The sequence below is a fragment of the Colletotrichum higginsianum genome, chromosome 8, assembly GCF_001672515.1.
Source record: "Colletotrichum higginsianum IMI 349063 chromosome 8, whole genome shotgun sequence".
Taxonomy (NCBI): domain Eukaryota; kingdom Fungi; phylum Ascomycota; class Sordariomycetes; order Glomerellales; family Glomerellaceae; genus Colletotrichum; species Colletotrichum higginsianum.
Window position 1 is genome coordinate 1,390,758 of NC_030960.1, and position 26,867 is coordinate 1,417,624.

The following is a 26,867-nucleotide window of genomic DNA, read 5'->3' on the forward strand; positions in this document are numbered from 1 at the left end:
TTCCTCGCCCTTTGCAGAGTAGCACGACTCGTCTTGATTCTGCCCCCCACCTGTTCGCCGATTGTTCCGCCCTGGGGCCATCTATTAACCTTCAAGCTAGAGGGTCCATCCGCAATCCGGATGGCTGCAAATCAAATGTTAATGATCTGCCCAAAGTTTCACCTTGAACCAGCTTCGTCCAAGACTGGCTGGGAAGACCCATCGCCGAAGACTGGAAATGAACACTGGCAATGAAGCGTCTGCTTGAAATTGGAATCCACTCAATCTGACTTTTGTAGTGTAATAGCTTCATCAACACAGCAGTTCCACCCCCTGAGCCAAGTCACAAGCGGCAATGACCTGCTAACCTGGTGTGTGTTTCTGAGACTTGGAATCACTAGTCGCCTCAAGATTGGGTCCCGTCGAACGTTTTTATAGTACTTGTCAACCCTATTCACATGTGCAACAACCAATGAGCAGAGGGCATCAGCAGCAAACAAAAGTTTCAACACCATCTTGTTAGGTCAAACGCTCAACATCCTTTGCGTCATGAGAGAATGGTCATGGTTCACGTGAAAGCTGTGAATAAAAATGGAAAACCGTCATATCCAACTTCAACCCTATTTGAGTTTTAATCACACGATTCCAAAAGTAGCGCTGAGCATATTTCATCGCATCAGCCCAATGGAAAGCAAAGCAGAAAGACGCTGTGAGATAGATAGCTGCCTGACAGAGTCTGCAGAAATGCGTCGAAAGCCTCGCCAAAAGCCGATCAATAGTGACAAAAAGCAATGATTTACTCTGTATGGGAACGCTGGTAGAACATGCTTTATACAATGAATTTTACACCCTAGAACATGCCAGAAGACCTGGAACCTGACCTGTCTTGTTCCGGGAGCAGCTGGTAAGATACACAAGATTCCCAACCGACGTTACTATTCTTTCTTTTGCTTCCTGATGTTTGGTTCGTTTCAGTCGTATACCCCACGTGATGACACTCGGTACTATTGACGGGATACGCCCCTGTCGCCCAGGTACATGGATCACTCACCGGCAATAGGAGCTCATGGAAGACGCAACGCAGTGGAAAGTGGTTATCTTGTTTCCGTCGTCGACGAGGAAATTCAAACAGAGTGGTGGTCTCGTTGTTTATTAAGAGGTCAAGACTGGACGAACCTCATCTGACCTTGGTCCCCGATCGGACTGTTCATTACGGCATCCCATCCTTAGCATTACTGATTCTCCCATTATTTTACGCAGAATTTCAAAAAGAATGAAAACTGGATACGCGGCTGTCGGCTGCTTACATGGTAGCATTCACGGGGCCGCTCCGGGACTTGGCGGCGTCGAACAAGCTCTGGATATCGACCTGCCACTGCGCGAGGTCGGGGCGGAGGACACGGCGGTCGTACGTGACCAGGCCGTTGACCTCGCCCTCGACGTCGCTCGTCTGCGTCCAGACGCCGCCGCTGCACGCGTACATTTCGACCTGCTCGCGGAACTCCCTGAGGAGTACGCGGCCGCGGTAGTTGTAGGCCTCGAGGGTCTCGTCGATCTCGTACGTCTGGTTAATGGAGTCGATGGCCTGCTGCACATTCCACAGGCTGCGGTCTCCTCGTTAGTCACTTGAACACCGGCGACGACGACGACGACGACGACGACGACGACAACGAAAAGAAGTATTATAGCGAGAACGCGTTGGACTTACTGCTCGATGGAGACGTTGTGTCCGATGCCGCCGAACTCGCCCTGGAATCCGATGCGGGCCTTGTCGTAAGGAGAGGAAGCAAGCGAGTAGAAGGGCGTGCCGCACTGGGGGTTGGCGTAGTGGTGGTTGTCTGAGTAGTCACCGAATCCGTGATCGAACCAGCCGCTGTTGGCGTTGACAAGTCTAGTGGGATCGATCCTGCGGACGACGTCGACGAGCTTGGCCTCGGGGTACGGCGCGTTTCGGAGCTGGCCCCAACCCTCGTTATAGATGGTCCAGGTGACGATGCTGGTGTAGCTCTTGTGCTCCTCAATCATAATCTGCAGCTGGCGCTCGAACTCGGCCTGCTGTTCGGCGTTTGGCAGACGTCCAGAGTTGGCTGTCATGCTCGGCATATCCTGGATGACAAGCAGACCGAGCTGGTCACAGGCGTGATAGAACAAGTCGGGCTCGATTTTGATCTGCAGGGTGTCAAACACCGACTTTTGAGATTGCATCCATAGGTCAGTCAGTAGCTTACGTGCTTGCGGACCATATTCATTCCCAGTTTCTTGAGAATCTTCAGATCATAGGTCATGGCCTCCACGCTCGGCGGTGTGTGGAGTCCGTCAGGCCAGTATCCCTGGTCAAGGGTGCCGAACATGAAGATGAATTCGCCGTTCAGCAGAGGGCGCTTGATGCCGTTGACAACTCCGGTGGAGATGGTGCGGAAGCCGGTGTAACTCGTAACGTTATCGTTTCCGAGCCTCACGGTGATGTTGTATAAATTAGGGGTCGATGGTGACCAAACGCTGGGCGACGACACGGTAAAGTTGAAGGCGGTCCCGGAGTTCCCGGTGCCCTGCCCGACCGTCTTGCCGTTTTTGTCGACAACGGCGATCTGGACTTGCGACGAAGAGTTTGAGGAGCTGTGGACAAGAACGCTTACTACGCAGGGTTAGCTGTTATTGTGTGCCCGTTGAGACGATTCCTTGGATGTGACTTGCCGTGTCCCTTGTGGTCAGCGGCGACATCCAGTTGCGTGATGTGGTTCTGCGGCGCGCTCTCCAACCAAACCGTCTGCCAGATGCCAGAGCATGAGCGGTAGAAGATGTGCGAAGGCGTCCTCGTCTGCTTGCCGATTGGGACGACGTATCCCTCCTCATCTGTGGGGTCAAAGACAAACACAAGCCTTGGGAGGGGGGAAGACTGTATCAGCTTGGTCCAACACGGGGATTTTCCATGCTGATTACTCACAAAGTGTTGTTGCCTCCGGGTTTAAGATACTGCGTCGCGTCGACCGTGAAGCGGAAATACCCTCCCCGGTGGAACGCGGCCTTCTTGCCGTTGATGAACACGGTGGCTTCGTAGTCGACGGCCTCGAAGTGGAGAAGTACCGACTGGTTCCCCCAGTTCTTGGGCACTTGGAAGGTCCTTGCCAGCCAAAAGTGAGGAACCTCAAGCTCCTGGATCCCTGACAACCCGCTCTCGATACACGAGGGGATGAGGACCTCGCGGTCTAGTGTGCTCCCGGCGGGCGGGTGACTGACATCTTTGTGTCCGCTCGCGGCCTGGAAGGTCCAGATGCCGTTCAGGTTGAGCCAGTTCTCCCGGCGCAGCTGCGGCCGCGGGTGTTCGGGCCACGGATTCGTGCCGACCTGGGACGTCCATTCCGTGTCGAGAGGCGGAGTCTGCAGTTTGTAGGGCTCCGCGGCGCCAACCGTCGGCGCCGAGCCTCCAGCGGTTGTCGTCGTATTTTGGGCATTTGTGAGGGCGGCCAGAGACAGCACCGTCAGCGCGGACGAGAGGAGCGTCTGCGTGAGATGCATCCTGAGAGATGCTAGATGGTGCCGAGTGTGTGTAGTACCGGTACTAAAGAGCCACGGAAGCTTGAGGAAGATGCAAGCAAAGATGCAGAGAACACGAGATAGAGGCCCTCGACACGAACGAGGGGTCACAGCGTAAGAAGGGGGGGGACGTCTCTTGTTATACTCCAGAGAGTTGCTTGGAAAAGAGGGACGTTTTGACTTTTGATCGTTGAGACGAGCGTTGACAATCCAATCGACTTAAACGCTCCATGTTAAGGCGCAGCTTTCTCAGGCACATCAGATTGTCCCTCAACCGCCCCTTCCGGGCATCTCGGCATCGAATCAAGTGGAGGGACGACCGAACGACGCAAGCTATTTTCGAAAACTGCCTTCTCGCCAGGGTTGGTTGACTAGCAGTGACGTGCCATGCAGAAGCATGCAACGGTGCGTGCTAGTGAGCGAGCTGTGTAGTCCCCCCTCCCCACACATTCATCATAAGTCGGCGGTCGCACTTCTCAGTTCCCCCTGTCTTGGCCGCTTGGCTTCTGAGGGGGGAACAACGGGGCCTGGTGCTACATACAACGTTCGTGTTGGTTGGTTGGTTGGCTGGATTGCCGGATGGGTAACATGTGAGTAATGAGAACATCGAAATAAGCAGCAGGCCGAATCAATCGCTGTGTGTCTGTGAGTTGGTACCATGAGCAGCACGTGGGGAGTCGTTTGATGGCACAGAAGACCTGCATGATGCGGTCATCTGGAGAGGGGGAGATGGTCGGCCACAAGACCTCATGCTGGTCGATCACGTCTTTCATTGCGAGCATAAGGCTAGTCGGTCTGGCATCTTCGGCTGGCTGCTTCAAAGGGTGAGGCGGAGAACGAGGAGCAGTGCGTCTAATTACTGCAGAGGGTTGCAACGTCTGACCGACAGGTCCCTCTTCCCCTCGTTCAAAGGGTTCCATCCTTCTAAAGTGCAGCTGCTATGATAGAGAGAGGGGGGGTTGCCCCGTTATGCTTGAGGTGGCAGTTCATGGGACGGAGGGGCGAGTGATCAACAGGCCCCTTTGCTTAGGGAACGCCAAAATCATCCGGTTTCGCCATGGCGAACTGACACCGCCAGGCATCGTACAGTAGCTAAAAGAAGTCGTACTCTCCCAGCCCTCTTCGTATGAAGCCTGGTCACCGGGCTTCTACATCTCAAGACACACCAAGCATGCCTAGAACCGTAGGATTTCCTCTGTGTTTTTCTTCACATCCCCTTTTGGGCGGGGAGCGGCAGGTTTACTGACCATACCCTACTGGCCCCTCTATTCTCCCCCTCACCACCGCGGGAGGGGCTGAACCTTGTTTTAATTCCCGGACCATGCATGCGGGGATTACTCCGCGAGATCGACGGGGGGGGGGGGGGGGGGGCAGCGTCTCATTTCCCTCTGCCGACTTGGCTAGATGGCTGAGGTCTTCATGACCGGCGGCCGCCCAACCAGGTGACCTTTGTGTTTCCTAGACGGCCAAATGGTCTCGTTGACAGTGCACGGGTTTTCATGGCCCGACTTCCTTATGGACTTCACGTGGATGTATGTTTGGTGTGTTGTGCTGGTTTCTTCCGACCACCTACATTACTGCTCCCATCGGCCCTGTGTCCACCGAGGCGCATAACGCTCGTGAAGTCCCATAAATGACCTATTGAATCCATGCCCCTGTACGCTGCATCCTCATCTCTCGCTGTAGCCTGACATCCTCGTCCTCATCGCTGTGAGTGCTCGACCTGGCAAACATGTCAAGTTCTTGTTGATGTAACCATAATACGGATGAACATGTGAGGTATCGCACTTGAATGGGTCACAAAAGGTGTCATTAGGATAGACGTTTTTGCACAAACCAACAGACCACATGGCCGATGATGGTCAGGTTGGATTACACGTATATCTTACAAGATTCGCTATGGGAAAATATATGTTTTGAATGATATATGATAGCAGAGAGTGACGCGAGAGATATCGAAGGGTCCGTATTTCTCTGCGACGTGGTCAAGGGGAACCAGCCGAAAACGATGTGTTAATGTACATGCATAGTGAGCGGATCAACATAGTGAGCGGATCACTTTCCCCTTCTTTCTTACCTTTCCTCCTTACAACAACTTTCCTCTACGCACGACTATGGAATCCTCCTCAAATGAAAGCCGCATTATTCTTGCACTTAAAGCTATCCAAAAAGACCCAAAACTATCCGTACGAAAAGCAGCCTCTATCTACAAGATCCCATTCTCAACCCTTAACTACCGACGCATCGGACGACTACCACGACAAGAAACGCGATCGAAATCAATGAAGATGACTGAGCTAGAAGAAACAGTGATTCTTGAACGAGTTATTGACCTAATCGATCGAGGATTTCCACCGCGACTTGACGACGTACGAGATATGGCTGATTGCCTCCTTGACGAACGCGACGCGACGCGTGTTGGACCCCGATGGGCAGAGAACTTCGTACGACGTCAACCACAACTAAAGACGCGTTTTCGACGTAGAATCGACTATCAGAGGGCATTAGCTGAGGATCCTGCAATTGTGCAGGCCTGGTTTGCCCTCGTACGAAACACAATCGCAAAGTACGGAATCCACGATGACGATATCTACAATTTTGATGAGACAGGCTTCTTGATGGGAATGCTGTCGCACGCAAAGGTTGTTACAACTTCCGACCGTAAGGGAAGGCCTCGTACGAAGCAGCCTGGCAATCGCGAATGGGTTTCTGTCATTCAGGGCGTATGTGCAGATGGCTGGGCGCTGCCTCCGTACGTCATCGTCAAGGGCAAATATCACCTCCTCTCGTGGTATACCAATGGCCAATTCCCACCCCAATGGCGCGTCCACCCTAGCGAAAATGGATGGACTACAAATGAGATTGGCCTAGATTGGCTACAGCATTTTGAAAAGTGCACAAAGTCTCGTACGAAGGGTGCTTTCCGGCTCCTAATCCTTGATGGCCACAACAGCCACAAGTCCACCAAGTTTGACGATTACTGCAAGGAACACAGCATTATTGCTCTTTGCATGCCTCCCCATTCATCGCACGAGCTCCAGCCTCTTGATGTTGGCTGTTTTAGTCCACTAAAGGCGTCGTACGGCAAGGAAATTGAGAAAATGATGCGGATGCAGATTACGCACATTACTAAGGACGATTTCTTTCCTGCCTTTAAGGCAGCCTTTTTTACTTCAATGGGTGAAGAAAACGTACGAGCTGGCTTTAGACAGGCTGGCCTTGTCCCTTTTAACCCAGAAGTAGTTATTTCCCGGCTGGATTTCAAGCCAAAGACGCCAACACCATCCAACTCACGCCCAAGCAGCCAGGGCTCCTGGGACCCAAAGACACCAACTACAGCACATGACGCCGTACGAAGCTCTGCATCACTTAAGAAAAGGATTACTAGTCATCAACATAGCTCACCAACCCATTTGTACGAAGTAGTTGACTTGCAGGCTAAAGGTATTAGCAAGTTAGCACACAAACTAGCTCTTGTTGAAGCTGAGTGCCGTGGGCTTCGTACGGCAAATGAGATACTAAGCAAGCGTCGGAGGGCTAAAAAAACCCAACTACGTCTTGGAGGGTCCCTTAATGCAGCTGAAGCAGAGGCAATCCGGGTAGAGAAGGGTATTGTTGATGCTGGAGGCGAAAATGTGCGTCAGGAGGGAGCTCGTACAGAGGGGGGTGAATTGCGCGGTCGGCGATGTGGCAATTGCGGAAAGACTGGACATAACGTACGAACATGTCAGGTAGTTTGGGAGACCTCTGAAGAAGAGGATGATAAGTAGTTTTAATTGATTTCGTACGATGCTGCTGAATTAACTTACAATAATAGTAGGAAGGTAGAGAAAGGTGATCCGCTCACTATGTTGATCCGCTCACTATGCATGTACGTTACTCCGAACATGAGATTTATGGCGAGTTAGTAACCGGTTCCTAGCAGAACGCAAAAGAAAACCACAGGACCAAGGCGGCGACGGATGTCGTTCTCACGAGTCGTTTTTCATCCGAGGCCAAGTCGTCTGAAATCCCGACCTAAAACGTAGAGATGAGGTGCATAAAACTGCACAATGTCGAAAAGTTTCAGTACGCCAGGACCGGGAGCGGCTCGCGAAACGTCAAACATGATTCAAGCAGGTGAACATGTTCGACACTTCGGGAAAACTTCCTTGCTTTGCATGGAAGAGAGCTAAACCTAAAATACAGCCTCATTTGGCATGACTTTGGCAACTTTGAACTGCGACTGCGAGCATGCCACATAAACCGACACGCCCATCTTCGAGAAGCCTGAGAGCCAAAGACTCACGGACGTGGAAGGACTCAATGCCGCGTAGGAGAGACATCAGCCAAGTAGCATCCAATCCATAAGTCTTGGCAACAACATACCTGGAGCAATTTGGGCAAGTTCACTCACCGTGAGGCCATGGAATGCCGCTCGCTTTCGTGTACAGGCTAGCACCCAAGTTTGACCACCAGTCAGACTTTGCATATCTCTCGAGATTTATCAACCCCACAGTCAAGCCTTATTCTGGAAGTTTGGTGGCCAATGCGGCCAAAGACATACACATGCTACCAAGTCCATCCATTCCGATACTAGAAGCGTGATTGAGCCCATCTAGACTACTTCGAGATGCCAGAGAAAGGTCCAAAGCTAGTTTTGGTAAGTGGAGAGTTCTCGGGTGAAAGCCAATTGCTTCCAGATCATCTGTCTGACTTAAAGAGAATAGAATGAGCTGATTACCTGGAACATATGCTTGGTTGTATCATATGCATTTGATTGGTGAAGTGGACTAAGAGAAGCAATGGAACAAGCACCAGAGAGCGCATTACTGAAGGAGCTGTTCCATTCAAAACGACTACTCGCATCGTGTGTAATTAGGGCAGAGAGTGAAAACGAACGCCATACGATTCCTCAAGAGACCAATTCCTTTGAAGAACTTTCAAATGAGGTTACAATTCCAGAGACCGTCTTCTAAAACGAGGCCCTGATCCATCCGCAGAAAGCCTGGTGCTGAAGTTTGTGTCCTTCTGATAACACGTACTAGACCCGGAGCTCGTGGCCTGATTGACGGATGCAATATTGCAAGCCCATGTATAAGGTCACGATGTTACATTACACACAGTCTCACGGGATCACACACTCGTTTGAATGTCGCCACCCGCTTCTGGTCTCGGTCTCGAAGCTTTCGTGCCTTAAGGCGCAGCTAACTCTCTGGCAGCACCGATACAAATGGCCAGCAGTCCAAGATCGCAGTGAAGTAGTATCGCAAGACGCATAGAGAGATAGATAGTAATTTCGAGCAGGTCTACAATGAGGCGAACCGGCCGGTCATGTACGGCGACCTTGACACGGAGTGAACCACCAGGTGACACCTTTGGAAGACAGTCTTACAATTCTAACGCGATGATCCAACTGACTCTCTCCTTGGATCAAATACAAACCATTGCCGGGGAAGCTGGTAGTGGTACTCATGATTGCAGAAATCGCGAGAAACGACATGCTCTCCCTGCTCTCCGTTCTGGCAGTTGCTAGGATCGTCTCGCGAGTGGTTTTCGTCCTCTTCCTTGACGCCTTCGCAACATACACCTCCTAGGTTCTGGTCCAGAAAAGTCCGAGAGACCCAGAGGTCCACTCAAGGGGACGCCTGATAGATCCGCTTCGGTCGGGCGGAGTAGGAGCTCCTAGTCTTCAGGACCGTGGCCTTCGCCATCTTCACGACGGGGCGACCAGCTCCTGACGGACCGGATCGCACTGGCGACGCTCGACGACGGCAGACTGTGCCTGATGGTCTACACACAGGCATCTTTGAGGTGCCGAAGCTGCTGTTCAGCCTCCCGCAGACGATGGTCCGACTCTCTTGGCGTGCAAGTACTTTTGCTGCTGGAAAGGCTTCATCTTCGTCGCAGGGCCACATGTAACTATCAAAGGGTATCGTAGAGGCATGTGAGCCAGGCGCCGTTAGTGGGATTTTCAGCTGCTGGCTGAGATGCAGTGCGCATACTTGTCCGTAGAGTAAAAGGTCCATCCATCATCGAGAACACATTATTTCTGCATCCGTCCAATCCAGAGGCAACCTCAGTGGGCTGAATAAAGCGCTAATAATAATACATAACCGTATTTTGGAACAAGATACATCCATATAAGAGAAAGACCAGTGACTAGGCACCCCCCCTCGGCTGCTAATAATAGTATCTAGGTGAGCTGTTGACCAAGACAAAGCCGTTAGTGTTTATGAACCATGACTCTCCTGCGTATGTCTCAGGCTGCTTCCGGCCAAACCTCTTCGAAGTTGCCAACGGACTGGATTCGAGTGTGTCCTTCTCCTCCCATTGAAATACAATCTGCCAGTTGGCAGAGACTGGAAGTGGGCTGACGACAGTTGAAGGGTTCTCGTCGGCCCATGTAGAACGGTCAAGATCTTCACCGGGGGTGACGTCAGGCTCGGCGCTGGACACCGCTTTTGAACCAGCTCCGGGGCCCCCATCTCACACCGAACTGTCACTACCACGCGACCAGAAGGCCTGGGCCAGGAGAAACGGAGCTTTGCTCGTCAGGGTTCAGTCCCCCCTGCGTTTCACTGGCTCCATCCCCAGAATCTCGATGCAACCAACCACTTAGTGTGCGTGGGCTCAGTAGACCTCGACCAGCGTCGCATCCACAGAGCGGCCGGGTCGCAAAACATGGCCCAACCGATGATGACGGGTGAAGTCATGGCCGGCAGACTGGTCCAGGTGGGCACCCAATGGCCGCGGCGCGCCGTCTCGGTTCCTGGATGAATCCGGCAATGACCGGCGCTCGCCCAGGCTCTTCCAGGGTTTTAGTTCTGTATCTGTACTGCCCCCCCCCCTTTCCCCCTCGAGCCGGTGCCACGGCCGTCAAGAAGCTCGGAAGCCTTGAATGGCTAAAGGGGAGGTGGGGGATGATAGTGTGGCGTTCCTGTTGAGGCTTCTAGTTCGTCCACGAACGCACGCCGTCTCCGCCCACATGTCCCTTTCAGTCTGGGAGATGTGTATCGACCGTGTCGTCGTTGAGAAGGGGGAGGGGGGCGCTGCTTTTGGTTTCATCGATGCATTCCTGGATGATACTAACACCCCCAGCCAGCGTTTTCGATATGCTTGGATTCGGGTCAATGACAGGCAAAAGTCGCCTCGGCCAAGAATCTAAAATCCAGAACCATAATGGGGGATTTATCGAGCCTTTTGCTCCATCAAGATTTTCAGTGTTGTTTCTAATTCCACTATCATCTTCTCCTACTCATAACAATAGAACGCTCTCAAATAGCTAACAGCCCATTCATTCACCATCTCATTGACGGCCCCGGTCTCTCATATCGGTCACTGCTGCCCTCCGATCCCATCCCCCTTCCTGTGAGAAGTGACCTCACGCCTCTGCCACCCCGCCGCTTGTGATTGCGGGCGATGTGACAATCCCTACCACCCAACTGCAGGTGGCGACATCATCATCATCATCATCATCATCGTGTGCCCGGAACCGGCCAACCATTGTCCGCACCTCGGGGCCCTCATCACTAATCTCGTATCTACCCTGGCTGGCTGCCGCCATTCCCACGCACCCCATCTTCACGATGTCCTTTGTTAACCTCTCCCGCCCACCTCTCGATCATCGACCACACAGCGACTCGCATACTCGGCCCCGGTTCAACTCGCAAAACACATCCGACCGTCTGAGAGAGGGATCCGGTCTCAGGCCACCACCGTTCTCAATGGTCAGCAACATCAAGAAAGGCAGGAAATCGGTATTCAAGGAGCTGGGACTAGACGACGACTTCAGCGACGACTGCGCCTCGCCCGCCACAGAGTCATTCCAACATGCTCGTGAGCGAAACGAGTCGATGCTAAGCGAGAAGGGATTGGGAGACGTATCGGGATTGGCTTCGAAGCGCGAGGATACTTTGAACGATGATGGCAACGATGACAACGATAACGACGACGACGACGACAATGATGGCGGGGAGGACAGGAGTTCAGAGACAGAACAACGCGATATACAAACAGAGCACCGTCGCACGAACTCGAACCAGGCCTCCAAACACTCGTGGTACAACAAGCTCTCGCAGGGCTACCGGCGGCCGAGGATCAGGACGGCTTCAAGTGCGCCACCTCCCACCGTCTCGAGCCTACACCGGCTCGGCATGATTGTGTTGCTCATCGCTGTCATCCTCCCGGCCTTTAGTTATAACAATGGTCGTCAGAAAATTGGAAGCGGCGCGGACGCGGGCGTGATACGTCCGAGGCAGACGGCGTCGACGGACGTCTGTCTGAGATGGGCTCAGCAAGGTCGGTTTGATCGAATCATCCTTCCGCCCCAGAAAAGAAAAAAAGAAACGACCTGACCCCGGCTGACGATGGACAGCGGCCTTGCTCAACGGAACCCTGTACATGTACGGCGGCCAATCCAAGACGGATAAGTCGCAGACGGTCAATACGTGGAGTAAGAATGCCCTGACGGGACCCCGGAACAAAGGTGCTTGACGAGAACGAGACATGCTGACGGGGGTTTCACACAGACAACGACTTCCTCACCCTCGACCTGACGCAGTCGTGGGACACGAAGTCGCCTGCCCTGAAGGGCATGAAGAGACCCGACGGACCCCCCGCGGTAGCCAACGGCTTCCTCTGGCAGGACTACGATAACCTCTATCTTTACGGCGGCCAGTTTGCCGACAATGACGGCGCGGAGGGCGTTTACGCCACGGTGCCTCCCATGTCCATCTGGCGATACTCCGTCAAGGGCGACTCCTGGATCGAGTTCAAAGACCCCCGTACCTCGGCCGGCAACTACTCGACCGCGGCCAACACGCCCGTCCAGCGCTCAGCAGAAGGCGCTGGCCTGTCGGTACCCGAGCTCGGCTTGAGCTGGTATTTCGGCGGCCACCTCGACTGGCTCACGACCGAAGGCTGGTCGATCCACACGCCTAGGGTCTACCTCAAGAGCCTGCTGGAGTTCACCCACCCGGGCTTCTCCAACACGGGCGTCGACACCCTCCGCGGCGCCGGGGCCGCCGACGGCGGCGTCTTCCGCAACATCACCGAGGGCGGCCTGCAGGAGACGGACGCGTTCCCGGAGAGGGCCGACGGCGTGCTGGTCTTCGTGCCCGGCTGGGGCGTCCGGGGCGTCCTGATCGGCATGGCCGGCGGGTCGGACAGGACATTCGTCGACGACCTCGGGACGCTGGACGTCTTTGACATTGCCACGTCCGAGTGGTACCACCAGCGCACGACGGGCGATCGGCCATCTGTGCGCGTCAACCCTTGCGCCGCCATCGCCAGCGCCCCGGATGCGTCCAGCTTCCAGATCTACTTCTTCGGTGGCCAGACCCTCCAGCCTTTTGTACGTCTTGTCTCGTTGTGGCGGGAGTAGAAGGTCCGCTTGAAAAAACGAAGCTAATGCCACCTTGCAGGGAAACCAAACGCAGTACAACGACATGTACATCCTCTCCATACCCGCTTTCACCTGGATCAAGGTGGACGCGGGCGACGGGGTCCCCGCGCCCCGGGCGGGACACACGTGTACCATGCGCGACGGCCAGATCATCGTCGCCGGCGGGTACATCGGCCCAGATGCCAATTGCGAATCGCCCGGCGTGTACGTGTTCGACGCGAGCAACCTCCGGTGGACGAGCTCCTTCGAGGCCGGCGATCACCCGGCGGACCTGAGCCCCGAGAACTCAGTCCTCGCCGGCTCGTACGGCTACAAAGTCCCCGACAAGGTGCAAAGCGTCATCGGCGGCAGCTCCGACGGCGGAGCCACCGCGACGACCCCGGCCGCCGGCCCCGCCACCGGCGGTCCGTTCGCTACCGGCAGGTCTCCGGTCTTCACCATCACGCAGGGCGGCTCGACCGCCACGATCACGTCTTTCGGCCCGACGAGCACCTCGAACCCCGACGAGAGCGGAGGGGACGGCCGAGGCACGAACCCGGGCCTCATCGCGGCGGGCGTCATCGCCGGCATCCTCGGCGCGCTGGCGCTGTACCTGGGCTTCTGCGCCTGGCTGTACCGCCGCCAGGTTGCCGCCTACAAGCAGCACCTCTCGCAGGTGAACCGCTACTCTGGCGCCAGCCCGATGCACTTCGAGGAGGCGGCCGGATTCTTCCCTGGCCGGGCCGCGGGCAAGGGAGGCCGCGGGCATAAACGCGACGGCAGTACCGTCAGCGACGAGTCATTCTCGTGGGTCGGCACGGGGGTCGAGCCGAAGTGGATGACGGACGATCCGACCCCGGGCGGCTCCGGGTCCGGCGGCGGCGGTAGCAGCAGCGTAGGCGGACCTCCGAGGAAGAGCGAGGACGCGAGGACGTTCAGGAGCGGCCCGAGCGGGACGGCGAACGACCCGAGGACGAGCTCGAGCAGGCACGCCAATACGGACAACGAGAGCGTGTCCAGCACGGAGCAGCTGCTCGAGGGCCAGGAGCCGAGCTTCTTCTCGGTCGTCATGGGTCCCCGCCGCGCCCTGAGGGTTGTCAACAGCAGCGAGTGATGGGGCGGGACATGCACCGGGAAGGCCTTGGGGAAGACAAACAGAGTGAGAAGAAACGACTTCCTGTATATAAACGGCTAATGGGGAGTACCCGCAATCGCTAGATACCCTTCTTTTTTTTTAATGTACACGCATTAATGTTTGAGTCATTTTTCTTTTTGGACGCCAATCCTCATCTCCTTGTAAATGTCCCCGGGCTTTCCAGCGCATGTTTGCTCGGGATTACCCCTCATCGTTTCTGATGTTCCGACGGACAAACAGGCGCGTCTCGCAATCCGATTCGGTAGGTTTCAAAGGCGAGGAATGCAGAGAGAGACATTTGACATGGACACAAACAAAACAGAAACAAAAACGACTCACCAGACTCAAACTCACATAGCAGTTACAAGCTGAGAGACAAGACGGGTTATCGAGCATGCCGGCCGTGGCGCTCTAGCAGAGTCAGAGGCAGTGGAACGGGCCGTGTGAACCCAGCTTGGAACGAGGAGTGACACCAAACGGAGGAAACACTATTATTAACTGCATAATGTTTTGCCGATCGGACGATGAGAGTCTTTCTAGCATCTCCCCCACAGAGCAGAATGTGAGCAGAATGTGAGCACAAGGCAGTTTCTGCCTGCACCCCCCCAACACATTTCTACGCGTCTTCTCGAGCGAGCCTGGCATTCGGTCCTTTGGCGCTTGTTTACTCGTTCTTTTGAAAGAGTTCGAACAGACGCCTGCAGCTCAAAGTTTGCAAATGGATCTCCCACTAACGCCAAAGACAGCTTTCCTACGGAAGATCCTGCCGGGGTGGTGCGGGTTGACACTTTTTTTGCAAGTCGATTTCTGAGAAGCTCATTTCCCCTCCCCAAACCTTGAATAATGAATGCTTTCTATCAAAGGGAATGAAACCTGACTAAATCGAAAACACTTGGATCCAATACCGTCAACCTCATCCCGCTTGGTCTTGAGCTAAGCTCCTACGGGATCAACTGGCATTTCTCACTGTCATGGTATTCATCTCTTGACTCGCAGTTCACCTGAAAAAGCGACAAGGCTCACATGGCGCCATCGAAGGCGTTTCCCGTTTCCCCTTTCAAAGTGCAGACTGTGACTGCGTTGACAAGCACGTCATCGACCATCCCCCGGGATCCTGAGTCAGCCCTGAACAACAGACCGCAGTATCCAAGCTCCTCGAGGCTCAAAGAAGCGGCGCCGGTAATACCGACGCGCGCATAGGGATGTGCCTTGGATGAACCTTAAACAACTCACGACTCCACGAGATCGATGCTCCCCTTGCCCACGAAGCTCTACCTACCAGATCCGGCCAAGTCGGCCATCCTCAATTGGCGCATCTCGAGCCCCGTGAGCGTCCATTTCACTCTATTTGACGCTAATGTCGCGGCCCGGCATCCCCACACGAGACGGGCATGCCGTGGTTCTCTTGGTGAAGATCAGCATCTCACGAGGGCTCATTTCCAGATTGTCTCACAGCATGGCACCATTCGGCCGCGATGGCACGTAGCTCCCGAGAAGGACGTGTCGGGATGTTACTTATAACCTGGTGTCGAGGATCCTCTCCCTCCCCCTCGGTGGAGATGTTGGGAATTCCTCAGAAAGCTCACTCAGCTAGCCAGTCTCTCGTTCATCCTCAGGTCCTCTCCCTCAGCTTAGTTTCACCATGAAGTTCTCCCTCAGCTCTCTCGTGCTGTCGGCAGCGTCGAGCCTGGTGCTCGCCACGCCCATCGACAACACCTTCGTCTACGACGCCGTCATCATCGGAGGCGGTCCCGCAGGACTTAGCGTCGCGAGCGCCCTCGGCCGTGTGCGCCGCAACACCCTGCTCATCGACTCCGGAGAGTACCGCAATGCGCCCACGAGACACATGCACGATGTCATCGGCTTCGATGGTATGTACCTCTGTTTGTGAAGAATAAACATGTATATGACGGGTCTGGCTAACATCTCTCTCTCCTCCCCTCGAAAAGGCGTCACCCCGGCCTGGTACCGCTACGCGGCCCGCGAGCAGATCTCTCACTACAAGACCGTCACCCTGACCAACGGAACCGTCACCAAGATCGCCGGCAGCGACGCCGAGAACTTCCTCGTCACGACCAACTGCGCCGACAACTCGCTCAAGACGGTGCGCACGCGCAAGATCGTCCTCGCCACCGGCCTGAAGGACAACCTGCCCGAGACGCCCGGTATCTGGGAGAACTGGGGCAAGGGCATCTACTGGGTATGTTCCGAGTTCCCCGACGATGGACAATGAAGTTCCCCCCCCAGCCCTTCAATGCTTCCTATGCTGACTGATCCTCTCAGTGCCCCTGGTGTGACGGCCACGAGCACGCCGACCAGTCCCTCGGTCTGCTGGCGGCCTCCTTCAGCGACCTCCCCTCCCTCGTCCGCGAGATCCTGACCCTCAACACCGACCTCGTCGCCTTCGCCAACGGCACCGACACCGAGGCCGCCCGCGCCGAGACCGAGGCCAAGAACCCCAAGTTCCAGGAGTTCCTCGACCTGCACAAGGTCCCGGTCGAGAACCGCACCATCACCGCCATCACCCGCCTCCGCAACGCCGACGACGACCCCAAGGCCGACCCGTCGCTGCCGACGGCGCCCGAGCACGACCTCTTCTCGGTCGAGTTCGCCGAGGGCGACCCCATCCAGCGCGCCGCCTTCCTCCTCAGCTTCCCCGACGAGCAGCGCAGCACCATCGGCGCCGAGACCGGCGTCCAGCTCTGGGGCGGCCGGCTCGCGGCCGAGTCGTCCAAGGGCCACGCCACCAACGTCCCGGGCATCTACGCCGTCGGCGACGCCAACTCGGACAACAGCACCAACGTGCCGCACGCGCTCTTCAGCGGCAAGCGGGCGGCCGTCTTCCTGCATGGTGAGTTTCTTCCCCTTCCTTCGTGCGCAGGAGTCCCCCTCCTTACTACTCGTTTTCTTTTTGTGAACCAATGAGCTAACCTCTATCTTTTTGTTCTAAAAAGTGAGACTTGCCAAGGAGGACCAGGCCAAGGAGACTGGCGTCAACGTCACCGCCCTCCGTAGAGAGCTGGAGCTGGACGAGCGCTCCGTCTGGGAGGCCGCCAACGGCCAGCCCGGTGAGATCCTGTACGCCGGCGAGTTTGACCAGTAACGGGTTTTCCTTCTCAGCCGACATTGAGCATTTATATATATAGACTTTGTGCACGCAAAAGTTTCGTGTTTTTACAGCCCTGGCTAGACAGATACCACAACATAATACCAACAACAAATTGCCACAATTTCCACAGGCAACACAAACTTACTCGTTCCACGTGTTTTGTGTGTTTTCCATTTTTTCTTTTCTTTTTTCAAACGGCCTCGTCTTCAATCTCCAGGTTGCCGACCCTGAACTTCTGGCCCTTCTTGTCCGCGTAGTCGTTGTGGTCGTGGTAGTCCCTCACCCGCTCCCGCACGTACTGCAGGCCCCTGACCGGCGGCGCCTCGTCGCCGGCGGCGTCCTCCCGCACCAGGCCGAGCCGCCTCAGCAGCGGCGACGGCGCCGGCTTGATGTCGACGTCGTCGCCGGGCCGCACGAAGTAGAACAGGCCCTGGCGGAGCAGGTGGGCCTGGTCCTCGGGCGGCCGCACGACGCGGTGCGTCGTCGACTTGAGGTAGCCCGCGGACCAGAATTCGAGCGTGTCGCCGACGTTGCAGACGACGCCGGTGCCGTCGTCGTCGACGGGCGGCACGTGGCGCCACTCGCCCGTTTCGGCCGTCTTGATCTGCAGGCCGGCGACGTCCTGGCTCCAGAGGAGCGTCAGGGAGCCGAAGTCGGTGTGCGCGCGCGACCAGGTGTTTGCGACCTTGAGGTCGTCGGCGAGGGCCCGCGGGTGGTAGCGCATGTACCGGAGGTGGTCCTCGCTCGGGGACCCGTAGGCGTGGCGCGAGGAGAAGTAGTCTTCCGGCAGCTCGAGGATGATGGAGAAGAGGGTGAAGACCTTGCTGGCGAGCTCGAGGGAGCGCTGTTGGCGTGTGTGTGATGTGTGAGCGATGGGATTTTGTCCAAGAGCTTCTTCTTGCAAGTTATAGTTCGAGTGAGACCTACTCTTGAGAAATCCTCAATCTCGGCGCGGAACGGCTCAAAGAAGGGATGGAATGGCTCGTCCTGGTACTTTGGAATGAACTTGGCGATGTTCACGGACTCAACATTGTTGAGAACGTCGGTCCCTTGCATCTTCTTATCATGCGCCTAAGCAGTCTGGTCAGACATGAGATGAACTCGGGACACAGCATGGGTCATAGGTAACCCCTACCGATCTGTACCCAAAGTAGTTGCCCTTGGCAAAGTCGCACGTGTTGCCCGGCCTCGCCTTGTCCTCCACGGGAAGACGGAAGAAGCCTTGTCCAATGTCATACTGTCGCTGTACCTCCTCCGGCGTGAAGCCGGTGTTGATGAGACCAAAGAAGCCTGTCTCATGAACCTGAGGGAGGGGTAGGATCTCTTGTCAGTCTGTAGCACGACCGGCGTCTCAGCACAACAGGGAGGAGTTCGGCTTACGGCTTGACGGAGGTCTTCAGCCAGCTGCTTCTTCCCGCCCGGCTGGTCGAACTTGCTGATGTCTATCACGGCGATGTCTGCCCACGGGAGCTCGTACTTTGTATTTTCCGGACGTTGCCACTTGGGCAGGGGAGGCGCCTCTGGAGAAACGGCCGACGGCATGATGGAGATGGGGTCGGGGTCCTGGTCCGCGATGGTTTCAGTTTATCCTAGCAATTCAAGCTGGGCTGTTTATCCGTGACGTCCGAATTACCTTTCATAAATACCCCTCCATCTGATGTCAGGCCGTCGGCTGCCCCCGCGCCGGGATTACTCTGCCGCGTCGGAGGATCGCCGGGCCTCGAGCACGCCATCAATCGACGGAATGAGGAACATTGGCACTGCGGTCATGGATGGTGTGAGCGCGGTGCGAGCTTCCAATGAGTAACTCGCATTGCTATTTCGCGAGCCGCAAGCCGCGCCGCTCCCCACATCGTTGATGTACCATGAATGGCTTAATCCCATGGTACTTGGGAACCCTGCGATATCGGATTATCGGTACTGACCCCAAAACGGATGCCATCTTGGACGAGGGCGTGGCGTGAGGCTTTGGTTCTTCAGAAGCTTGCAATGCTCTTTACCCTATCGACCACTGGAGCGAGTTCACCTGCGTGTGGAACCGACCCTCTTCAATCGATGCCTCCATCACTTGGCTCTTTAGTGATCAATCTGAGAGACACCCACTCGAACATCGTTAGGTTCAATCAGACATGGAAGATATTCAACTCAGACCCCGACCCACAACATCTCCCCACTCGCTTCTGTTCGAGTTGGCGCATCTGTAGTGTAGGGGTTATCATCCCAGCCTTCCATTTCCGAGGAAAAGATAGCTGGGGACTCGAGTTCGAGTCTCGACAGATGCATAGGACGCGCCTAGCTTTTGATGTTTTGCTTCCCGATGCCTTTTTGGCAATGTCTATCCCCTGGCTACGTCTTGCTCGTAATAGGTCCTGAAGAATTCTCTTCTTCGGCTCGCATGTAGACTGAAAACTAGCTAGAAAGATCCTCATGCAGCGTTGTAGAAAGACATGCATGTGTATGTTCATACCTCTCTTCTCTCTGTGAGTTGTGTTGCCGATGCTGCTGTGCACATCGCCCCGCCGTAAGGCGTGCTTCTTGCAGCGCGATCGCTGGCTTGGGACCTGCGTAATCGGCACGCACTCAACGTTCTCAGGGAACAGGCTGCTTGTGAGACCGTTCATGGCTTATTTGTTACTCTACAAAAGTTTCTCGCTGGTTGTAGTACATCCCAAGTTGACGTGTCCCAGAGCAACAAGCCAACGACGTATGCCAACCTCATCATGGGCCATCGGACAACATCACCGGGCGCCATGTCCTCGCTCGTGGAAGAGAAGCCGCTGCTGAAGACGGCTCACCGAAAGGTCGACAAACGGCTGCTCGTGTGGTACTCCTTCGTCTACCTCATCATGCGCATCCACGTCAGCAACATCAGCAACGCCGCCATCGTCAACCTCGAACAGGGCACCGGCATCCGCAGACAGCTCGGGGACCTCTCCAGCTCGCAGTGGGCCTGGGCTCTGAGCATCTTCTACTACCCCTACATGTTCTTCGAGCCGCTGGCGACGCTGGCGCTCAAGAGGTTCTCGCCCTCGGTCTGGATGAGCCGCATCATGATCACCTGGGTACGTGCGTTCCGGACTGCCGCTCAGAATTCTCGTTCCCGCTGCCGCTCGCTCACCAGTCATCAAGGGCATCATCTCCATGTGCCAGGGCGCGACCCAGAACTATGCCGGGATACTTGCGTGCCGCTTCTTTCTAGGCCTCGCCGAGGCGGGCTTCTACCCGGGCGTTTTGTACCATCTCAGCTTCTGGTATCCGACCCAGAAGCTTCCGCTCAGAATCGTAAGCGAGTCGTAAAACCGATTGCGAGCCACGCCGTCTCTGACAACCGCCCAGGGCTTCTTCTATGCTTGTGGCATGTTTTCGGGCACGATTAGTGGCCTGCTTGGTAGGGCGCGCCGATGGCCTCTGGAGAGTCTGAACATCCGCTGATCATCAATAACAGCATATGCCATTTCCTTCATGAATGGCGTCGGAGGTCTTGCTGGCTGGAGATGGGTTCGTCAGCTTTCACCTCTAACGGCAGCACCTACTGACCTTGTCCCAAGTTGTTCATCCTCGAAGGCATTCCGGCAATCCTGTGTGGAATCTACACATTCTTCTTCCTGCCCAACTGTTCGTTACCACGCCACTTCCTTACATCGCTCTGGATAGCTTAGCCTGAGCTGACGAGCTACTAGACCCTGAGACAGTCACGTTTCTCACAGAGTCCGAACGGGACGCTGTCATGGCCGATCTCCCGGAGCAAGCCCCCAATATGAACGCCAAGACCTTCAACCTCCAGCAGGTCAAGGAGCTCTTCCGTAACCCGACCTTCATCCCGTTCCTGATGATCTGGATCACGCATGGCATCGGTGGATGGGGCATCTCTTTTGTCTTGCCGACAGTCATCTACGAGCTGGGCATCTCCAACACGGCAATCTCGCAGGTCATGACGATGGTGAGTTTTAGTTCTGAAGCGAGTGAACGCTTGCCTCTCCTGGGAAGAGGGGGACTAACTGAACCCTGTGACAGCCGCCCTTCACTCTCGTTTTTGTCATCCTTCTATCGCTCGCATTCCTCGTCCACACCCGGAGGCTGAGCCCGTGGGTCGCTGGACTGGGCCTGGAAGCCGCCCAGATCGTTTGCTACGTGCTTCTCATCACTGTCAAGCACCCCATCGCGAAGTATGCCTCCCGAGTCTTGAATCCGAGGTTTACGGCTGACTCACTCCGGCCTAGATACGTCTTTGTCATGATTGCAACAGCCGCATCGCAGAGTTTCTTTGCCATCATTTGGCCGGGTAAGCAGCACAGGCTGACATTAGCACCGCTGCGGCTAATGAAATCACACCCTAGAGCGTATCAGAGCAGCAAAGGGAACGACAACTGCTGGCCTTGCCATTGGACTCACGAACGTAAGACAACGATTGCTACTTTTTTAAATGTATTTCAATCAGTCGAGATCGCGAAGAGGGAGCTAACCATAATCGATCCATAGGCCTCATGCCAACTCATGGGCATTGTAGTATGTTACGCAAGCCCTAATGGATGGGTAAGACTCGCTGACGTGCTACAATAGGGCCCCCAGATATACCAACCAAAGTTCGGACCGACTTATCGCGTGAGCTACTCTTGCTCCATCGGGCTGCTCTGCGGGACGCTGCTGGCCGTCTCCAGCGCTTGGTTCCTCGTTGCCCGGCAGGATCGCGCCGACGGAGTCCAGGGGAGCGGGACGGGAGGGTCGGACACAGAAACCGGGGTCAACATAGGAGAGGAGGGACGGGAATCCAAAGGTTGATTGATAAGTTATGTTCTTATAGATGATAAATACTGTACCCTTGAGTTCAGGTCTTGGTTCAGCTCGTTTCGTTGGCTACCTGAACGAGTTTTGTATCCGACGTCGTACGCCGTCTGCAAGTCCCGCTCGTCCTGGCACTCTTGATTTTGTTTCGGGGCCTGCTGAATTTATTCGCTTGTATTCTTCGGCATATGCGATACGATACATCAGATTCAACCGATCAACAAAACGTCATAGTCATGGATATTATCGAGAGCTAGGCATCTGATGGCCAAAAAGAAGAAGAAAACCAGAAATGCTCCCCTTTCTGCCGCAATCATCAGTGCCATAATGATGCTGCTATCGATCACCATAAGCAGCGAGGCATTCGTATCATATTTACCGAGCAAGTCTGACGCTACGCCTCGTCTTCCAAAGTAATCTCTCGTTCATAAGGCAAGGCTCGGACGTCAGCCACCGGGAGCCGGACTTCGGCCATGCAAAGCTGAAGCTTCTTGTAGAACAGAGATCCTTTGCCTCCCACCAGAACCAGGGCATTTTCGAGAGCGTGCAAGGTGTCTCTCGCCCCCAGGAGCATACCGCTCCCGGAGCTGAGAAGCCGCGGGTTGCATGCCAGCAGGTCCACCAAGGAATCCGCAATCCGAAAGATCTTGAGCTCCTGTGCCGGCGTGAAAGGTGTTCGTCAGCCATTTCAAGCAGATTTTTGTTTAATAGGCCTTTGGGCTACATGCACTCACCATCCCATATCCATGCGTCCGGATCGCCTGATGAGACACTGACGCAAATAGTTGCACGGTCTGATGGGCAACCGAGGCGGGCCCCAGCATCGACAGCATGGTGTCATCCATGCTGCTCGACATGCGACAGTGCTGCAGGGCGTACTGCCACCATAGGATCCGGATCCAGTGCCACGTGATGGTGACGTTGACTCGCTGTATCTCCGGGAGCGTGGGCCCGATTACCGACACGGGGCCTTCGGCCATGGTCGACAACCCTTGGTACAGGCTGCCCGGGGTGCGAGGGCCGGACTTTGGGACCAGCCTCTCTCCTGGCATCAGCAGGTTGTCGTCGAGCAGGGTGAACAGCCGGGAGAGCAGCTGAAAGGACGGGTCCAAACCGCCCAGGCCGAATACTTGATACCTCTCGGAAGGCCACGCTCGTATGGGGGAGAGGCAAGTCGGGAAGCCGTTTTGAACACAGAATGTTCTGTCGAGCAGTGCAAGTGTGTTAGCCGCGGAAAGCAAATCCGTGACAGACAAGCATGAGAAAACACCGCCCACCTTTCAGTGACAAAAACGAGCCAGAATATCCGCAGCATCAACTCCCTCTGCTCCTCCGGGAGGTGGTCGAACGTCTCGGGCTGGTGCAGCCTCTGCAGAGACAGCTGGGCGATCGCCTCGTGCAGGTACATCGCGCCGGCCCGGATCCTCTCCGTGTTGGCGAAGTAGACGTGCAGGAAGAAGGCCGTGAGGAGGGAGTCGGTCGACTCGCTCTCGCGGTAGCTGTGCTGGTCGCGCAGGTGCTGCGCGTGCCGCGCAAAGGTCTCGGCGACAACGCTGATGTCCGACGTGGACCTCTGCTGCTTGGGGAGGCGGAGCTGGGAGAGGCGGAGCTGGGCGATGACGGTTGCGCATACGGCGCCCGCCAGGGCGAAGGCCTCGTAGTCGTCCGGGGACTGCTTTTTGAGCCGCCCCACGAGGGAGTCGATGTCGACGATGGGCCAGACGGGAGTGAGGCTGTCCCTGAACTTTTCCAGGTATTCGATGTAGAGCCACAGCGGCAGCTGGGGGCATCCGGGGTCGAAGCCATTCAACAAGGGGTCCAAGGCGCCGTCGTCCATACTCGAATGGGACGGCGGTCGACGCTGGCGGATCTGTTCGTCGGCGAAGTTCGAGACCGGCGATTGCGGTGAGCGGCCCAGCCCCGTGTCCGGGCTCTCGGGGCCGGGGTCAGATGCTTGGTCTTGACGGATCTGTTCCTGGTACTGCGCGACTCTGTTGGATGTGCTCACACGCGGTCCCTTGGGTCCCCTTTTTCGAGGAACTCGCATAAAGGTGCAATCCAGAGAGCGTTTCCGGCACTCTCCACATGGACGGCCGCCGCTGCAACGTACCCGCCGCAGGGAGCAGCCGTCACAGGGGTTGCTCATCCGCGTCTTTTTCTTCTCCATTCTCGCTGTAGCCGTGGCCGAGAGAGGGCCGAGAGAGGGGATGGGCGTAGCACGCTGGTGAGGAGTCACACGATGAAGCAACGGGTGTCCAGGGGGGTGGGATAGAGACGGGGTTGATCCGAATATATCAACCGAAGAGTGTGGAGGCGGGGACACTGCGTCGTCGTATCATGTCTATCAAGCTAACGGACGACTGCGCGTCCATGTCCACGATATTCTGCCCACGAACTAGACTGAAAGTCTATGCTCCCGGTTTCCACGAGAAATACCCCGAACGAGGCGGTCTCGACCGCTCCGCTTAAATTCGTTGACTAAATCCCCCTCCCCATCGAACGCCCGATCTACCCGCATATCCACTTGTTCCCCGGAACTAGGACCCATAGCGGCAAAGCTCCTCGTGGCCTGGGTGACGAATCGAATGTTTTTAACGCAGCCATCATGCGCAAGGGTGTACTGGCGGAAGAGATACTCGACGACTCGCGTGGGCATCTGGCACTGACCACCAACTAAATCTTCTTCAAGAAGAGAGACCCATACCGCTTACGATCAAAGCTGTCAACATCATCGGGGGACGGTGTCTCGAGAAGCCCTGGGAAATACAAACGCAGATGTATATATGCCGTTCTGCTCCTCCGTGGAAGCATCAATGCACCTCACCCGCATCCCCCCCAGCCTTCCCTATATCATTCCCCATACCTCCCCCCCAGCTTTGGTGCCATGAATGAAACTCCACCGACGAAAGGCGACTCCAAGTCGGCCGACCCGGTTTCGACCGTCGAGAGCCAGACCGTCCCCGAGCTGATGAAGATGGAACACGTTGCCTACGACGCCCAGGCGGCCACCGACGACCAGAAGAACGCAGGAGTCCTCCAGTCGCTCCGGGAGTATCCCAAGGCCGTGGGCTTCTCCATGGTGCTCTCGCTCTGCATCGTGATGGAGGCCTACGACACCTCCCTCATCGGCAACTTCTACGGCCTCCCGCAGTTCCGCAGGCGTTTTGGCGTGCGTCTTGCCAACGGCGACTATCAGCTCACGTCGACCTGGCAGTCCGGCCTGCAGAACGGGACCCAGGTCGGCCAGATGATCGGGCTCTTCTTCGGCGGCCTCCTCGCCGAGCGGTACGGCTACAGGAAGACTTTCCTCGGCGCCCTGCTGCTCAACATCGCCTTCGTCTTCCTCTTCTTCTTCGCGCGCCACGTCGGCCACCTCCTCGCCGGCGGCATCCTCTGCGGCCTGCCCTGGGGCGCCTTCCAGACCCTGACGACCACCTACGCCGCCGACGTGACGCCCCTCGCCCTCCGGCCCATCATGACGACGTACACCAACATGTGCTGGGTCATCGGCCAGTTCATCAGCACGGGCGTGCTCCGCGCCCTGCTCTCCCGGCCGGACGACTGGGCCTGGCGCATCCCCTACGCCCTGCAATGGGCGTTCCCCGTGCCCATCCTCGTCGGCGTCGCCCTCGCCCCGGAGAGCCCGACCTGGCTCGTCCGGAAGGGCCGGCTGACGGAAGCCCGCAGGGCGCTGCGGCGCCTGGCGAGCGCCGCCGTCTCCGACGCCCAGCTCGACGTCAACGTGGCCATGATCGTGCACACCAACGAGATGGAGCGGCTGAACCAGGAGGGCACGTCGTACGCCGACTGCTTCCGGGGGACGAACCTGCGCCGCACGCTCATCGCCTGCGGCACGTGGGCCGGCCAGGTGCTCTGCGGCATCTGGTTCGGGGGCAACGTCATCTACTTCCTGCAGCAGGCCGGCTTCGACCCGGACAACTCGTTCAACTTTGGCCTCGGCACCAGCGCCATGGCCATCGTTGGCACCTTGCTCTCTTGGTTCCTGCTGCCCCACGTCGGGCGCCGCACGCTGTACGTCGCCGGCCTCTCCGTCATGTTCGTCATCCTGGTGACGGTCGGCGGCATGGGCGTCCCGGCGCCGCGGGCCGGCCTGGGCTGGGCGTCGGGCGCGCTGCTGATGCTGTTCGTCGTGACGTACGATATGACGGTCGGCCCCGTGTGCTACTGCCTCGTCGCCGAGATCCCGTCCACCCGGCTGCGCATCAAGACGGTCGCCGTCGCCCGCAACGCCTACCTCCTCGTCAGTATCGGCGCCAACTTCCTCAACCCGCCCATCCTGAACCCAGGCGCCTGGAACCTCAGGGGCAAGGGCGGCTTCATCTGGGCCGGGCTCTGCTTCCTGGAGCTCGCGTGGGCTTACTTCTGTCTACCCGAGCCCAAGGGCCGCTCGCCGGCCGAGTTGGAAATGCTCTTTGAGCAGGGCGTCAGCGCGCGCAACTTCTCCTCGACCACGGTGGAGGTCTTTTCAACGGGAACAGAGAAGAACGAGACGCCTACTGTGGATATTCTTGAGAACCGCTGAACGAGCCGGTAAGCAGAGCTCATTAGGGACAAAGAAGCATCGAGGCAATACGAGTCTGATGTTGGACGGACAGTGAGCATCACCAGGGTGGTTGGAATTCACGCTGTGTACTAATTGCGTTTCAGTATCTAATTATGATTTTCAGTAGAGAGCCCCCCCACACAAACCCCAAGGTCAAACCCACCGTCCTTCTACTTTAGACGTTGAATTGCTTGTTGGTGGGAGTCGTCGCGCTTGGCTTTGGCCATATTGTATTCTCTATTGGTAATGGTCCAAAAGAGTGTGGCAGTCCTGGCAAGACCAGCCGGCCAATGGTGGAGCTCGACTCTGTGGAGCCTTCCTGGCCCCTGTGTCGAAACCCAAGGCTAGCCGTGTTGAATGACTTACTGGGTCACACTACCCCGGACCGACGACCTGTGAC

At 56.4% G+C, this 26,867-nt stretch overlaps 9 protein-coding genes across 9 annotated transcripts; 4 read left to right on the top strand and 5 right to left on the bottom strand.

Moving 5' to 3' along the window:
* Nucleotides 1–1,282: 1,282 nt before the first annotated feature.
* Nucleotides 1,283–3,495, bottom strand: CH63R_11383 (Glycosyl hydrolase family 2; the record flags this gene model as incomplete). The annotated part of the gene is made up of 5 exons (XM_018306357.1): nt 1,283–1,583; nt 1,688–2,148; nt 2,208–2,614; nt 2,653–2,858; nt 2,924–3,495. The coding sequence occupies 5 exons, from the start codon at nt 3,493–3,495 to the stop codon at nt 1,283–1,285; spliced, it is 1,947 nt and encodes a 648-aa protein (XP_018153198.1).
* A 6,180-nt stretch (nt 3,496–9,675) lies between these two features.
* CH63R_11384 (uncharacterized protein) lies at nt 9,676–10,208 on the bottom strand (the record flags this gene model as incomplete). Its single annotated transcript, XM_018306358.1, has 2 exons — nt 9,676–9,943; nt 10,108–10,208. The coding sequence occupies 2 exons, from the start codon at nt 10,206–10,208 to the stop codon at nt 9,676–9,678; spliced, it is 369 nt and encodes a 122-aa protein (XP_018153199.1).
* Nucleotides 10,209–11,081: 873 nt separating this feature from the next.
* On the top strand, nt 11,082–13,991 carry CH63R_11385 (kelch domain-containing protein; the record flags this gene model as incomplete). Its single annotated transcript, XM_018306359.1, has 4 exons — nt 11,082–11,793; nt 11,870–11,947; nt 12,024–12,847; nt 12,918–13,991. 4 exons carry the CDS (start codon nt 11,082–11,084, stop codon nt 13,989–13,991), a joined length of 2,688 nt encoding a protein of 895 aa, XP_018153200.1.
* A 1,663-nt stretch (nt 13,992–15,654) lies between these two features.
* Nucleotides 15,655–17,115, top strand: CH63R_11386 (Sulphydryl oxidase; the record flags this gene model as incomplete). The annotated part of the gene is made up of 4 exons (XM_018306360.1): nt 15,655–15,883; nt 15,962–16,212; nt 16,296–16,863; nt 16,967–17,115. 4 exons carry the CDS (start codon nt 15,655–15,657, stop codon nt 17,113–17,115), a joined length of 1,197 nt encoding a protein of 398 aa, XP_018153201.1.
* Nucleotides 17,116–17,311: 196 nt separating this feature from the next.
* On the bottom strand, nt 17,312–18,854 carry CH63R_11387 (2OG-Fe(II) oxygenase superfamily protein; the record flags this gene model as incomplete). Its single annotated transcript, XM_018306361.1, has 5 exons — nt 17,312–17,965; nt 18,049–18,192; nt 18,257–18,424; nt 18,502–18,684; nt 18,768–18,854. 5 exons carry the CDS (start codon nt 18,852–18,854, stop codon nt 17,312–17,314), a joined length of 1,236 nt encoding a protein of 411 aa, XP_018153202.1.
* A 613-nt stretch (nt 18,855–19,467) lies between these two features.
* On the bottom strand, nt 19,468–19,742 carry CH63R_11388 (uncharacterized protein; the record flags this gene model as incomplete). Its single annotated transcript, XM_018306362.1, has 2 exons — nt 19,468–19,523; nt 19,589–19,742. 2 exons carry the CDS (start codon nt 19,740–19,742, stop codon nt 19,468–19,470), a joined length of 210 nt encoding a protein of 69 aa, XP_018153203.1.
* Nucleotides 19,743–19,841: 99 nt separating this feature from the next.
* CH63R_11389 (High-affinity nicotinic acid transporter) lies at nt 19,842–21,900 on the top strand (the record flags this gene model as incomplete). Its single annotated transcript, XM_018306363.1, has 11 exons — nt 19,842–20,187; nt 20,243–20,403; nt 20,458–20,509; nt 20,567–20,619; nt 20,670–20,736; nt 20,802–21,061; nt 21,136–21,287; nt 21,342–21,403; nt 21,459–21,517; nt 21,601–21,627; nt 21,682–21,900. The coding sequence occupies 11 exons, from the start codon at nt 19,842–19,844 to the stop codon at nt 21,898–21,900; spliced, it is 1,458 nt and encodes a 485-aa protein (XP_018153204.1).
* Nucleotides 21,901–22,297: 397 nt separating this feature from the next.
* On the bottom strand, nt 22,298–24,070 carry CH63R_11390 (AflYd/sugR/sugar regulator; the record flags this gene model as incomplete). Its single annotated transcript, XM_018306364.1, has 3 exons — nt 22,298–22,558; nt 22,638–23,106; nt 23,181–24,070. The coding sequence occupies 3 exons, from the start codon at nt 24,068–24,070 to the stop codon at nt 22,298–22,300; spliced, it is 1,620 nt and encodes a 539-aa protein (XP_018153205.1).
* Nucleotides 24,071–24,787: 717 nt separating this feature from the next.
* CH63R_11391 (MFS alpha-glucoside transporter) lies at nt 24,788–26,446 on the top strand (the record flags this gene model as incomplete). Its single annotated transcript, XM_018306365.1, has 1 exon — nt 24,788–26,446. One exon carries the CDS (start codon nt 24,788–24,790, stop codon nt 26,444–26,446), a length of 1,659 nt encoding a protein of 552 aa, XP_018153206.1.
* Between the last annotated feature and the right edge of the window lie 421 nt (nt 26,447–26,867).